This window comes from Zingiber officinale, chromosome 9B (assembly GCF_018446385.1).
Source record: "Zingiber officinale cultivar Zhangliang chromosome 9B, Zo_v1.1, whole genome shotgun sequence".
NCBI lineage: Eukaryota > Viridiplantae > Streptophyta > Magnoliopsida > Zingiberales > Zingiberaceae > Zingiber > Zingiber officinale.
In genome coordinates this window covers 117,733,202-117,747,641 of record NC_056003.1, presented here as the reverse complement: position 1 = coordinate 117,747,641, position 14,440 = coordinate 117,733,202, and the positions used below count along the sequence as shown (strand labels likewise).

The 14,440-nt window shown below is 38.3% G+C and overlaps 3 protein-coding genes across 3 annotated transcripts; 2 read left to right on the top strand and 1 right to left on the bottom strand.

The window, feature by feature from the left end:
• Positions 1 to 1,977: 1,977 nt before the first annotated feature.
• LOC122024688 (phenylpropanoylacetyl-CoA synthase-like) lies at positions 1,978 to 3,363 on the top strand. The gene is made up of 2 exons (XM_042583359.1): positions 1,978 to 2,198; positions 2,279 to 3,363. The coding sequence occupies exons 1-2, from the start codon at positions 2,027 to 2,029 to the stop codon at positions 3,265 to 3,267; spliced, it is 1,161 nt and encodes a 386-aa protein (XP_042439293.1). The 5' UTR covers positions 1,978 to 2,026; the 3' UTR covers positions 3,268 to 3,363.
• On the bottom strand, positions 3,349 to 10,781 carry LOC122024686 (SUPPRESSOR OF ABI3-5-like). The gene is made up of 9 exons (XM_042583358.1): positions 10,614 to 10,781; positions 9,614 to 9,719; positions 9,362 to 9,434; positions 8,872 to 8,926; positions 8,683 to 8,774; positions 6,579 to 6,845; positions 6,150 to 6,376; positions 4,926 to 5,150; positions 3,349 to 3,836 (listed from the first exon to the last, which is right to left on the bottom strand). The coding sequence occupies exons 1-9, from the start codon at positions 10,733 to 10,735 to the stop codon at positions 3,723 to 3,725; spliced, it is 1,281 nt and encodes a 426-aa protein (XP_042439292.1). The 5' UTR covers positions 10,736 to 10,781; the 3' UTR covers positions 3,349 to 3,722.
• Positions 10,782 to 11,402: 621 nt separating this feature from the next.
• On the top strand, positions 11,403 to 14,426 carry LOC122024576. The gene is made up of 7 exons (XM_042583231.1): positions 11,403 to 11,795; positions 11,898 to 11,984; positions 12,065 to 12,268; positions 12,372 to 12,536; positions 12,611 to 12,664; positions 12,756 to 12,902; positions 13,828 to 14,426. The coding sequence occupies exons 1-7, from the start codon at positions 11,610 to 11,612 to the stop codon at positions 14,203 to 14,205; spliced, it is 1,221 nt and encodes a 406-aa protein (XP_042439165.1). The 5' UTR covers positions 11,403 to 11,609; the 3' UTR covers positions 14,206 to 14,426.
• Positions 14,427 to 14,440: the final 14 nt, after the last annotated feature.

Below are 14,440 nucleotides of genomic sequence, written 5' to 3'. Positions count from 1 at the left end.
TATAGGTGGATCCACCATCTCCTAAAGTTGGCCTTACGAGTATGATGAGAGGTGCATGATCAAGTGAATTTCAGATTGAGAGTTCCTATGAGATTCGATCCCTGACTATTATATTCCCTGGGAGTGCCTACAGGGTCTACAAGTTTATTAAAACGGTGATACGGTCAGGTATACTTTGTGAATCAATTTTGAAGAAGAAAATTATTTTTAAAAGTAAGTGTGATATTTGATAAATACAAAAGTTAGATGTGCTTTTCAAGTGTTATTGAAAGGTAAACTTGTAAACACCCAAAGCTAGATTGAAAGATATTGGCACTAATACCTAAGTGGTGGTTGGCTTTCCCTAATTTGCCAAGTATCCCTAGTTTTTATTTTAAATTTGATATTTCATTATTTGTTTTATTTATTTTGATGATTTGGAATTCTCCGATCTCCATTCATAAATATAGATATTTTAAATATATATCCGATTACTAGAGCCGGACGTGTGGCGTGTAGGTGAGTTGGTAGTTGGTGAAAGCGTTACCGATGCATATTATTAAGGAAAAGCTTACAATAATCAAAGATCATTATCTTATTATTAAAACAAAATCATGTAATCTTCTCAACTGATAAAATCCTTATTTAGTGTCCAACTCATCAAATCCTATTATTTAAGTATCCTTGACCATATCTTCTTCACCTGTACTTCGTTCAATTGGTTTGAGTGCAACGCAAGAAAAAACAAAGTCGTTGTTGAATATCGAAAAATCTTAGTGTTCCTTTTAATATTTTATCATATATATATCTAAAAAAAAAATATCCTACCTCAACTTATCATAAGCGGTGGTGTACGACATCCAACATGTATAATCTGACACGATTAAAACTCATTTTTTTAATCTTTTATCTATATGCAACTCTTTTTTCTCTTCTACACATAAGATGATGTTGATTTGCAGAAACTAGCACCTATATTGTACTGATTTCTACAAATCATTACCAATAACAAATGAAATCAGCACCAATGTTAGTGCTAGTTTGTTGAAACTAGCACCAATATTGGTGTTGATATGTTGAAATCAGTACCACATTAGTATTGATTTATAGAAATCAACACCAATAACAAATGAAACTAGCACCAACATTGGTTTGTTGACACCAGCATCAATGTTGGTGTTCATTTATTGGTACTGGTTTATAGAAATTAGCACCGTGTTGGTGTTAGTTTTTTCAAACTAACACCAATAACAAATAAAATTAGCACCAACGTTGATGCTAATTTGTTGAAATCGGCACCAACTGTGGTGCTGATTTGTACCAGCTCCAACGTTGGAGTTGGTTATAAACCAGCACCAATATTATTACTAGTTTGTACAAACAGCATCAACGTTAGTGTTAATTTGTACAAACCAGCTCCAACATGTTAGTGCCTTTGGAGTTGGTCTTTAAAGACCAGCTTTATCTTAGTGTTAGTTTGTAAAAATAAGCATCATCTTACATGTAGGAGACAAAAGAGGGTGATATCTTACATGAAGGGAAGAAGAGAGTTACATGTAGATGAAATGTATTAAAAATTTTAGATTTTGACAGTCTTAAATGGTCATATTAGATGTCGTCCTTGGTTGCTCACATAAGAATATACAAAGTAAAATTTCTCTCTCCCTATATATATATATAATAATAATAATAAATATGATCCTATAAAAATTTTTCAACGATCATCCGGATAAATCTAAAAATATAAGTGACGGGCGACTCTAACATCTAAGATTTTTCATTTCATGAAAGAAAAATATTTTACAATATACTATAGTTAAGAATTAAATCATAAATGTTTAAACACTGCATGAATACCTATACCCTACCATTGCGTTGTAGCCCGGGGCATCCATAGGGGCATATATGAATCTTGCGGCTAGTAGCAAACATGATTCATTCTCTTCTCTATAAATACCAAGGCAGTGTCTCTTCATTGATTCATCCAGCTTTCTTAAGTTCAAGCACTAGCAGTGATAGCTAAAACTAAGTTGCTATCTCTGAGTCCATGGCTACCATAGATGCCTCCGGAAAGGCGGCCGACGGACCCGCGACTATCCTCGCGATCGGAACAGCCAACCCTTCCAATGTGGTCGACCAGATGCAGTATCCTGAGTACTACTTCCGTATCACAAATTCTCAATACAAGACAGACTTGATGCATAAGTTTCAGCGCGTTTGTGAGTTTTCATATATGGGGTTTAGGGTAAATTTGGGGTTTTGCATGTGGTAAATTTGTGTGATTTGGTGGTGCATGTAGGTGAGAAGTCGATGATCGGGAAGCGGCACATGTGCCTAACGGAGGAGATACTGAAGGAGAACCCCGAGCTGTGCGCGTACATGGCGCCGTCGTTCGACGTGAGGCAGAAGATTGTGTTGGCCGAGGTGCCGCGGCTGGCGGCGGAGGCGGCGGACAAGGCCATAAAGGAGTGGGGGCAGCCGGCCTCCGACATCACTCACCTCGTCTTCAGCTCGTCCGCGGGAGTCGACCTCCTAGGTGTCGACTGCCGCCTGCTGCAGCTGCTCGGCCTGTCACCGCGGGTGCGCCGCGTGATGCTCTACAACATCGGCTGCCACGCCGGCGGGACGGCGCTGCGGGTGGCCAAGGACCTGGCTGAGAACAACAAGGGTGCGCGCGTGATGGTGGTGTGCTCCGAGCTCAACGTCATGTTCTTCCGTGGGCCCGACGACCACCACTTCGAGAACCTTATCGCACAAGCCCTCTTCGGCGATGGCGCTGCGGTGGTCATTGTCGGTGCGGACCCAAAGGAGGCAGAGAGGCCGATCTATGAACTGGCCTCGGCAGCTCAGGTGATGCTGCCGGAGAGCGAGGAGATGGTTGCGGGGCACCTGAGGGAGATCGGGTTGACATTCCACTTAGGGAGCAAACTGCCGGCTGTAGTTGGGGCAAACATCCAACGGTGCTTGGAGGTGTCTTTCGCGCCAATGGGGGTTTCAAACTGGAACGACCTGTTCTGGATTGTGCACCCAGGCGGGAGAGCCATTGTGGACCAAGTGGAAATGAGTGCTGGGTTGGGGGCAGGGAAGCTAGCTGCGACTAGGCATGTGCTGAGGGAGTATGGCAACATGCAGAGTGCTTCGGTGCTATTTATCATGGATGAGATGAGGAAGCGGTCGGCAGCGGAGGGATGCACCACCACCGGTCAGGGATGTGAGTGGGGGGTCCTCTTCGGCTTCGGCCCCGGCCTCACTGTCGAGACGGTCGTCCTCCACGCCCTCCCCATCTAAATAATTAGTAGACGTATGTGAAACAAAATAATGCATTACAATATCTCCCATAAACTATAAGTGTGTATTTGCAAGACTCAGTTTTATCTAAATCGACACTCGTTATATAAATTATTTCAATCTTGTATTGCTGAGATTGTTGGATGTCTTGAAATTACAATATCTATGCTAGAATACAGAAAGAACATACATCTTAAAGGAAAATCTCACCCTTAAGAGGTCGTCTAAAATACTTGGTATGATTTGCAAATATCTGACATGAAGGCTAATTGGATCATGGATCATGAAGACAACTTCGATAAAGACCATGTAGCATCTCTGATAGCGTGAGAAAAAATTTCTCTCATCCCCTAATCATTTGGCGATAGGCTATAAACTGATCCTATAATTTTTCTCCCTTCACATCCTGAGGATAAACTGTGAAGGACGTCTGAAATAAATATAATTATCGTTTGCTACAATGTAGCATCTCTGATATGAGTATTCCATCCCAATCCTGCATAACCTTTGTTACCCACAGCTCGAAGAGGTTCCAAAAGACCTTTTCTGCTATTCCCTAAAGCTTCTCCCTATGAAGGGGATGAATAAAAAGAAACCAAATAGATTAGCAGAATTGTGTTGAGCATTAATTTCATATCTAGATAAACAAACTACAAAATATTCAGTAGATTTATGTAGATGCTGAAACTGGATGTCATTTGCATAAACAGCATCAGGAAATCTGCATTGAAGAAGTTGGGTATGCGCATAGAAATGCATGCAGCCCTTCATACTATCAAGTTATTTTCCAATTATACAGGAGAAACTAGCCACAAAGCAATGGTAGAACAGTTTCATACTATGAGCTAGCATTTTAACTAGTTGATATAGCTGTCCACCAAGGTATATTTTAAAGAGGAAGCAAAAGATGTTGAATACTGCATAACTCGTGAGCTATGCAGATGAATATAGAATTCATGTATAACAAAATGCCATTAGTTTATGGATAATGTTAATCAACTATTTAAGACAAGCTAGATATGATGCCATTAGTTTATGGATAATGTTAATCAACTATTTTGGGCAAGCTACATAAATCATATCCCTTCACTTAACTCTTGCCAAGTTGTATCACTAGTAAAACGTTGTAAATCACATTTAATTATATAAACTGAGGGTAAGGAAGAACAAAAAATTATTAGATTTTAGCACTGCTGAGGTAAGAAAGCACAAAAAAAAATATCAGATCTATTAGATTTAAGATTACATTATAGTGATTCTTATGGTAATAGAGCATAGTGACTGATACCATAATGTTGTTCTACGCAAGATCAAGAAACCACAAATGAACAACGTCTACCACTTAATTCACGAAACAACGAAAGAAATTATGCGGCACCTATAATTGTCAACCAAGTATCAACATTATGTTTTTAATATAATCACCAAATGATGGGCACCTATATATTTAATTTCAGATTACAAAGTGTCTTCATTTAACAATTTTCATCTTGGTTTATGTAGATTATATGAGAAAATAAGAAAGGAACCATATAGCAACTAAATGTTCATTTCACACTGAATATAAATCTTAGCTTGACATTCAGAACTATGGTACAGCAAAAATTCTTTGCACGTATTCTACATATATGGTTAAAAAGTCAAAATATCAAACTCACATCAGTCCATCCCATGCTTTTCAGAATTCTTCTGGCATAACTTCCACTTCCAAACGATGACTTTATGGCTTCTGCTGCAGCATCTTCTGGATCAGCATGTTGTGACGATGAGGTTGGTTCATGAAACGATCTGTTCTCAGCTTCCTTTTGTCCAGGACCAACACTGAAATCACCATGTAACATCCTTCTTGCAGCAGCTCGATCTTTATAAGTTACATTTTTGTGCTGGATTTAGAGGCACAAGTATAAATCAAGTATACATTATAAGCAGATTGGTATTACAGATATCCAAATAGAAGACCCTTACAACTTCCATAAAAGTTAATCAAGCTTATTTTGTAATTGGAAACTACAATATTTATATCCTACATAAAGAATCTTAGTTTATCAAATATATTCAACCTGTCTTCTGACTATGAAGCCAGAAATCATTTATATTCAACTGATCTAAGAATCATTAAAATGAGCAATAATCTCTAATATCACAAAGCACAACTTAGTACATTTTCATTAGAGGAAGGAAATAATCCTAAAGAAAGAGTACCCTCACCTACCCTTTCCCTCCATTTTCTTGTGCAAAAAATTGAAGGAAACAAGTGAACATTTTCCCTAGTTTTGATTACTTTGGTGCTTCCAAATCGGACAGAATGCTCAAATTCCATGACAATGTTGCCAATTTTATCCCCCCCCCCCCCCCCCCCCCCACAAATATATAATAATAATAAAAATAAAATGACCTTTTCATTTAAATGTTTTTTAGTTTTATTTAAAATTTTCACAAAATAAATTTTACAAATTCAAATTTCTAGCCCACTTTATCTTCTTCCAAGGTGGAAAAGATTTCTCTCTTAATGAGGAATGGTTTTTCTTATTCTTTTCTTATTTCTCTAGTCTCATTCTCTCCCTCACATTACACTCTCATAGGAATCATGGCCTTAATGTTTATGTTTCAAATTGAAATCTTGAAATATTTATCATCTTCCAAGAAATTTCTATACCACTTGATTCACAGGAACAGAGCCTCAAACCAATAGAGTTGTTTCTACATAGATTGATAAAAAAAAATATAAAGTACTTATCTAGAAGATTTAATGCATTTCCCACCCTCCAACATAGTAAAATAATATCCCTGGTTATGTAGATTCAGCATCTACCTTGAGAATAAAATCAAGTATATGTTTTATATAATAATAGACATACAAGGTTAACACAGAATACATTTACCTTCTCTGGCGTGTTTGGAAAATTGTCAAGCTTAGAAGACCAGATATCACAAACTTCATCTGTATGATTAGGTTGACAATTGGGATATGATAATGTGTCTGATATACCATTCTGCAAATTGTCATAAAGATCTGGGAAACCCCAATCTTTAGTGGGGTTGGAAGAATCATATGATGATAAAGAAGTCAAGTATCTTCTGTTTGGACTCCTCAATCGGTAAACTTTTCCTGAAACAGAAACCAACAAATCAAAAAGTCCATACTCTGTACAAATTCTATAAACACTCTGTAAGAAGGAAGCTAATCATAATCACTAAGAGGAATATAGGTGAATAAATCAGACAGATGTTTCCAGATTGAATCAACAATTTAGCATACATGGAATGGTCAACGACAGAAACATAGCCTAAAAAGACTTAAAGATACAGACCTGAACTAACACGCACCAAATCTAAATGAACCTCACGAACTGGGGTAGTTTTTAAAGCACCTCCAGCAGGCACAGAAGGATGAAGCCTATTGGAACATCTTGCAGTTCTTCCAATCAGTTTGTACACTGGATTGTTTTTCTTTGCTGGCTCGTTGATGATTTCCCAATCCCATAGATCAATAACTGGAAAAGATGGTTGATGCTCATCACCGGATCTAACAACTTGACCATACTGAGCTTGCCAGTTCTCCTCCTCCCATGAAGTATCTACATTTTAATAGAAATAAAAAGAATCTCATTATCTGGCACTAGGATGAGGAGAGAATCAAAGAAGAGATAGTTTAAGAAATTGAATTCTATAATACTAATGAGAAAAATCAGTTATCATGTGTGATCTCAATTTTCCAAACTAATTTAAGTATGGTGAAGTTGTTAAAGAGTAACCTAAAATTACCAAAGAATTGTTTGGAAAGTGGTCCAGGTGTCCGCCTAGGCAGTTTAGACATGTGACAGCGTCACCTACCCTATATGTGGTCCTCTATAAGCAACCATTCTAAAATGCAATCCAACAAGACCACATATGCAGGTTAACTGAATAAAGTGAGCACATATGCAGTTTAAAGAACCAAAGGAACCATATTTGATTTTGTTTTAACTAAATCTTGTATATCTTATACAAAACCCTAGCTTATCCCTCTCGAGTGATCCCTCCCTCATGCCTCATGCAAAACCCTCAAGCTGTAACAACCCGATTTGATGAGCTCAGGGTGTCAACATTAGGGAACATAGGTCAAATAAGATGTGGTTCTTGGCGGGCTTCTAGGATGCAGAGGCAGAGATGAACCAAAGCACGCTGAGACTGAAAGTAACTTGCCTTAAATGGATTCTATACTTTCAATATTTCAATAGCAAGATGACATTTCATAGAATTGACTACGGTGTTTGTAAGAATTCCATACTAATTTTGTTTAGTGTGGAGCAATTCCTGAATGGGTGACCTCTTGAGAAGTTCCTCGGTTTGAACTCAAACTTAATCATGGGACAGAATCAAGAGGCCAATAGTATCAACAAAGCAGACAATACCTCGATGAGCATATGTGCTACATGAGCCTCCTCTCTTGTGGGAACAGGCTGCTGAACAGAAGATGAAGGTTGCTCACTGTGATTTATCCATCTTCCTTCAACTGTTGTGATTTCTTCTGTTTAACGGATCCCTATCTTTTCCATCTTCTCTTCTCGATTTCTCTATTCAAATGTTTAAGAGTTTTTCCCTTCAAAATCAGTTGCAGAAATAGTTGTCGGATGCTGAAGTTTTCTTATCCTCTCTAAGATTTTTTTTTTCTTCTTCTCTCTCTACTTCACATATCCACTAAACATTTCAGCTGTTTTCCTTTAAAATAGGTGTTGAAATAATTGTTCTGGACTTCTGGGGTAAAAAATTTTCTCCTCTCCAAGGTAAGGTCTCCATCTCCTCTTCTCAATTTTCATTCTCTTCAACAACAATTTAAAATAGCTAGTGAATGTTGTAGAAAACCTCATCACTGTAACTTTTCTACAAATTTACTTATCTTTTGCAGGATTGATTTAAATATTCCTATTCCCATATCTCGAATTCGCTTCATGTGATGTTCTAATCTTCTTTAGCTTATCCCTTATTACTTGTGAATTTGTTTTGATTAATATATTTTGTTGGACACGTATATTAATCATTTTAACCTTTTAATATTGATTTAAATATTTTTAAAATATTTTTTAATGTCAACGTCCAATGCTCTTGTGTACTGCATATCCACTGGTATGCAGCAGGTCAACCGGCAACTACTTGAAAATGTATTTAAAACCTAGATAGGACAAAATTTCCTTCCACATACTCCAAGGATCAAAACTTGCCATGCAGCACAAAGGAAGAGTCAAAATCATGGTTAAATTTTCTAAGCACAAGTTGATCTAGTTGATGTTGATTTTATATGGTGCAACTATCCACTTGAATTTCTCTGTCCTCCAATAAAGTATATATGATCTTCACCGTGTAACATCTAAAGTGATATCAAGTAACTTCTAGATAAAGTTGCAGTAACATGGACTGAAACAGTATAATGCATACCCACAGTATGCAAAGAAGTTGATGAGGAAGTAGGATGGGCATCTAGATTGGAATAACCAGACAAATATAGATCAATAAGAGTATCTTCCAGCCTGCATGAAATTATTTGTGTAAGTTGAACACCACATCTAAATCAGGGAATTTGAAGAAAATTTCATTTTTTATATTAAATAAGTTAAGAAAGCATACCATTCAGATGGTGGATTCTGAATCCCATCAGCAGATGCATTTTCGTCTATCCTAACTGAGAAAGAAAGAAGTCAAATACATTCATATTTTCAATCAAAGGAGATGGCATGCATACATTATACTACAAAAGATGAACCAGGTTAATTCAAAAATGAAAGGCCAAAACTACCATGTTGAATTTAACTTCATATGTAACATCATGTAAGATGTGGCTTTCATCATGGCAACAGAATATGGAGCATCAGAACAGACAAATAAGAAATTGACAAAACTAGCATAAGGGGATTGTGCAGGAAGAACAAGCATCCAGACTATTAGTGGGATGGAAAGTTTTACACACTGTAAAATCTGAAGCTGAACTAAATTATCATACATCTCATGCAGAACTGAGATGAAATTTCCAATCACAAAGCTAAACCCAAATCCAAAAAGTAACAACAAAATTCAAAATTTTACCATTTATAAACTATGACATTAGGATAGAACATACATGTCTCATCATCACTAGCCTCATGGAAAGAAGCACAAGTTGCACCGTCAACGGCTTCAGATACCTCGCCTTTCTTCAGTAAAATACAAAAAAAAAAAAAAAAGACTCAGAATTGCATATTAATACTGGTAAAACATCCATTGTTGCTGCTCACCAAGCAAAAGCTACCAAAGACAGTTATATGGATGCATGACTTTCTTTTTAGATAAAATGGTAAAGTGCTATCAAGATAAGAATATTTCTAAAATTCACCTCATTATATGATAATGGCACATATCTTCCATCTTCAAATGTGTAATAATGACCATCTCTACTGCTGTAATACCAACCAGCACTGGGATCATGGTAGAACCCACTACTGCAAATAAACAGGTGAATCGATACTCAAATTTAGCACAGGAATGAAATTAAGTTAGCTAATAAATCTCCAAATATGATAGCAAAGTCAAATACAAGAATTATGGTGTAGAACAATAGAGATAGTCCAGAGGATTAGTGCTCTAATACAAAATCAACAGGAACCCAAAGCATATCTAATGGAGAACCAAAGAAAAGGGAAGAGGGGCGAGGGAAGAGAATGATCATTTTAAGGGGATCATCCTTCAAATGCAAAAAGCTATTCATTTCAATTTTTTAAACAGAGAAGAGGTTCATACTCATAGGGTGATTATTTATAGACATTGAAGAAGGTATTGTCAATAGTAAAAAAACTCATTCCAAAAATATAAAGTAGTAAATAATTGTGGATAAAATAAAGAGAATAATTAATTCAGAGAAGATAAATGAGAACAATTCTGAATTGCATAGGTAATGGGGGCATTTGAATCCATTCTTTTCTTTTAGACTGCGTGAGAAACCTTGATACAATTTTCCTAATGGGCCTTTTATCGAAATGCAGAACTCGCCAGCAGAAAATGAAGTTATCCAAGTCAAAGCATCTATTAACAATTTCGTTGACAATTTTGCTGGGCCTCAAGTAACTCCAACTGAATTTTGCTTCAAGGATGGTCACGATAGCAGATTCACAAAAACCATTATAGTAAGTACTAGAACGAGAAGATATTTTTTATATTGCCTATCAAATGAAAAATACCAAAAAGGAGACAATGAAGATAACGAGGAATTAGGTGGAATCTATATGAAAAGCCGGCAAGCAAAACTATGTAGGAATCAAGATCGGATATATTGCTCTTCCGTCAGAGGGAAACCCTAGATTACTAAACGGGCAAGAGAAGAAAAGGAAAAGCCGTACCTGGCGTGGTAGTAGAGCTTGGAATTGTCATCCCATACGAAGGAGGAAGAACTGTAGCTTTCCTGCTCACTCTCGGTTTCTTCGGAGCCACCGCCACTGTCGACCAGCTCCGTTCCGGCCATATTGTTTCCGTCTTCTCCAAGCTGTTTCGAGGGTTCTGCGCCAAAATGTAGGGTAAATTTCAATTTTATTACGGGGGGCAAAACGGATATCGAATGGGCCGGGTCAGGTTCGCGACGGCCCGTAACGGCCTGATCTTGTGATAAACCAATAAATTAAAAAAATAATATATATATATATATATATATATATATATATATATATATATATATATATAATTAATATATATTGTTATAACATTTAAATATTTTTTATTTTTTATTTTTTTTAATATGTGGGTCAATATGCCATGATGAAATCATAGTCACCTCTCTGTCAATACCAGTGACAATTCATTTGACATTCGTCTGACTCGGAGTTCGGACAGGATTAGTATTAATGCGAGAGAAAGTGTTCATATTTATGTAGTGATGTATTTTAACAGAAACAACACAATATTATTAATGTTATTTAAAATTGAAATGTTTATATTGTAAAATATTCATAAGATAAAAAAATATATTAAGATATTATTATTTTTTAAAAAAAAAATGATATTCTTGTCCGATACAAAACACTAGAAGATAAATTTCTTTCACTTTGACGGATCAACAGTAACAGTCGATTGTTTGTCTAATCTTAATCTGCTTTCCCAAAAAGCTCAGTTTGTCAGAACCACCACGTTAGCTGTTGGCACGACGATACGCACTGGGGGCAGAGCCACCGGACACGATGGGGGCTACGCTTCAGAGCTAGTGCTCCATGAATCGTCATGCACGATGCGTACCCTTTGGAATTGGGATCGAGCTAGACCGAGCGCCCGGAGGACTTTCTTTTTCACTATAAGGCGCCGAACAAAACGAATGATGCGGGAGGAAGAAGACAAGCACGGCGCCAATGTCCAAAGAAACGAACAACTCCAAAACGCAACTGCAGGCCATTGGATTTGGCAGCAGCTTCGCTGGGTGTCTTCTCCTAACGCTGCTCGCTGCTTGTCCTCTTCGCTCGGTGGCCGCGGCGCCAGCGGCCAACCGCACGCAGCGCCAGATGGCCAGCAGGCCTCCCCCCGTCAAGACAATCCAGGCAGCCAGCCATTTTCATCTTTCTTCAGATTGAGAGCTAGCTAGCTAGAGAGGTTTTTGGCATCATTTTTGTTTGTGAAATGCTGTGAATTAATGAATGCAGATTGATGGCGGTGATCTTATAGACTGCGTTCCATCTCATCTGCAACCGGCATTTGATCACCCGAAGCTTCGGGGCCAGAAACCACTGGTAGCTAGTAGTGTGTGAGATTGATCTCGATCTGTCAATTATATATGAAAAATTGTGATGGTGATTGTGGACAATTGCAGGATCCTCCTGAGAGACTAGCTGGAGGCTTCAACGTGAGCAGCACAGTAAACGAAGTGAGCCTGATCGCCTTTGGCTTTGAGTCGTGCCCTCCCGGCACGGTGCCGATAAGGAGGACGACGCAGGAAGACATTCTGAGAGCCAGCAGCATTCGACAATTCGGGAAGAAGCCGGTGCGCCGGGACTCCACCGGCAGTGACCATGAGGTCCTCCTCTATCTTCACTGATCACATTCTCTTGGAATATTCAATAAGGTGCACCAAGTTCCCGCAAAGGATCGGATCACATTGGATCTATTATATTTTGTAGCACGCTGTTGGTTATGTCATGGGGAATCGGTACTACGGCGCAAAGGCTAGCCTCAGCGTTTGGGCACCGGCGGTAACGTCGGTATCGGAGTTCAGCTTGTCGCAGATATGGCTAATCTCTGGCTCCTTTGGCGATGATCTCAACACCATTGAAGCTGGCTGGCAGGTATAGGCTCAATGGCCCTTGTGTCTGATCATTGGCTAAAGGTTATAGTTACTGATCTATCTGCTGTTCCTCAGGTGAATCCTCAGCTGCATGGAGATGGCAGGCCCAGGTTCTTCACATACTGGACTGTAAGTGACATGAAATTGACAAAAACAACCGACAAAGTAGCAAGCGATCGACGACATTTACACACTGACTAATGATCTCTTTGTCATGTAGAGTGATGCTTACCAACAGACAGGTTGCTACAACCTCTTGTGCTCCGGCTTTGTCCAAACAAGCAATAAGATTGCCTTAGGGGCAGCGATCTCGCCGACTTCAGCATTGAATGGTGTCCAATTCGACATTGATCTTCTTATATGGAAGGTAAAAACCACCTTACTAAATGGTTTACTTTGCTTGAGGGTTATAGGAATGGTGTTCAATTCGACATTGATCTTGTTATATGGAAAGGTAAGGGCCACCTTATGAAACGGTTTTCCTTGAGGGTTATAGGTATGGTGTCCAATTCGACATTCATCTTCTTATATGGAAAGTTAAAAGACACCTTACGAAATGGTTCTGCTCGATATAGTATAGTAACAAAAGGTGGAATCCGTCACACCGTCCAATTCAACATTGATCTTCTTATATGGAAGGTAAAAGTCACCTTATGAAATGGTTTTCCTTGAGGGTTATAGGTATGGTGTCCAATTCGACATTCATCTTCTTGTATGGAAAGGTAAAAGTCACCTTAAGAAATGGTTTTGCTCGATATAGTATAGTAGCAAAAGGTGTAATCCGCCACCCCACACGGTCCAATTCAACATTGATCTTCTTATATGGAAGGTAAAAGCCACCTTACCAAATGGTTTACTTTGCTTGAGGGTTATAGGGACATTGATCTTCTTATATGGAAAGGTAAAAGCCACCTTATGAAATGGTTTTGCTTGAGGGTTATAGGAATGGTGCCCAATTCAACATTGATCTTTGTATGTGGATGGTAAAAGCCACCTTACGAAATGGTTTTGCTTGAGGGTTATAGGAATGATGTCCAATTCGACATTGATCTTCTTATATGGAAGGTAAAAGTCACCGACTACATGTAATCCTTTTACGAAATGGTTACGCTTGAGGGTTGCGGTAAGTGTGTTGAGGAATTGCACTGATTGAGAGGAATATAGAAATAGGAAGAGGAACTCTACCGAGAAAGGTTGTGCACAAACTCATAGAATCTCAATTGACCTAACTAGTAGCATGTTTATCTTTAGTATCAGTTATATTGATACATGGTTATCTTTATTGTATATAGGACCCGAAACATGGGCATTGGTGGCTTGAACTTGGGTCAAGTCTAGTGGTGGGATATTGGCCAGCATTTTTGTTTAGTCACCTAGCCGAGCATGCAAATATGGTGCAATTTGGAGGAGAGACGGTGAACACTCGGTCGTTGGGTTTGCACACATCAACGCAAATGGGGAGTGGTCATTTTGCCGAAGAAGGATTCCGAAGAGCCTCTTACTTTCGCAACTTGCAACTAGTGGATTGGGACAACAACTTGATCCCCTTGTCGAACCTCCGCCTCTTGGCCGACCATCCAAATTGTTATAGTATTCGAGGAGGGGCGAACGGAGCATGGGGAAGCTATTTCTACTATGGAGGACCAGGAGGAAACATGAGATGTCGTTAAGCGAATGTCTATGTATTTTTGGAGTGCTTCTATAGATGCAAGGGAAGCATTTGTTTTTATTACACTTTAACACTTTAATCTTATATTAATTAGTAGAATAATGTAATTAGTCTTCTATGGAGTTATTACAAATGCCACTTATTGTAGAAAAAAAGGGCATTGTATGTTTTTATATGAATCGATCAGACCATATTGAATATATTGTACGGAGTCTTACCCTACATTTCGTGACTAA

Bases quoted from the DNA above. Each gene is read 5' to 3' on its own strand.
- LOC122024686 (XM_042583358.1), bottom strand. From the start codon at position 10,735: ATGGCCGGAACGGAGCTGGTCGACAGTGGCGGTGGCTCCGAAGAAACC. The intron at 9,720-10,613 runs GTACGGCTTTTC...GTTTATTTGCAG, and splicing joins AAGCTCTACTACCACGCCAG to TAGTGGGTTCTACCATGATC. The intron at 5,151-6,149 runs GTAAATGTATTC...CTCTAAATCCAG, and splicing joins TTCCAAACACGCCAGAGAAG to CACAAAAATGTAACTTATAA.
- LOC122024688 (XM_042583359.1), top strand. From the start codon at position 2,027: ATGGCTACCATAGATGCCTCCGGAAAGGCGGCCGACGGACCCGCGACT. The intron at 2,199-2,278 runs GTGAGTTTTCAT...TGGTGCATGTAG, and splicing joins GCATAAGTTTCAGCGCGTTT to GTGAGAAGTCGATGATCGGG.
- LOC122024576 (XM_042583231.1), top strand. From the start codon at position 11,610: ATGTCCAAAGAAACGAACAACTCCAAAACGCAACTGCAGGCCATTGGA. The intron at 12,269-12,371 runs GTCCTCCTCTAT...TATATTTTGTAG, and splicing joins CCACCGGCAGTGACCATGAG to CACGCTGTTGGTTATGTCAT. The intron at 12,665-12,755 runs GTAAGTGACATG...TTTGTCATGTAG, and splicing joins GGTTCTTCACATACTGGACT to AGTGATGCTTACCAACAGAC.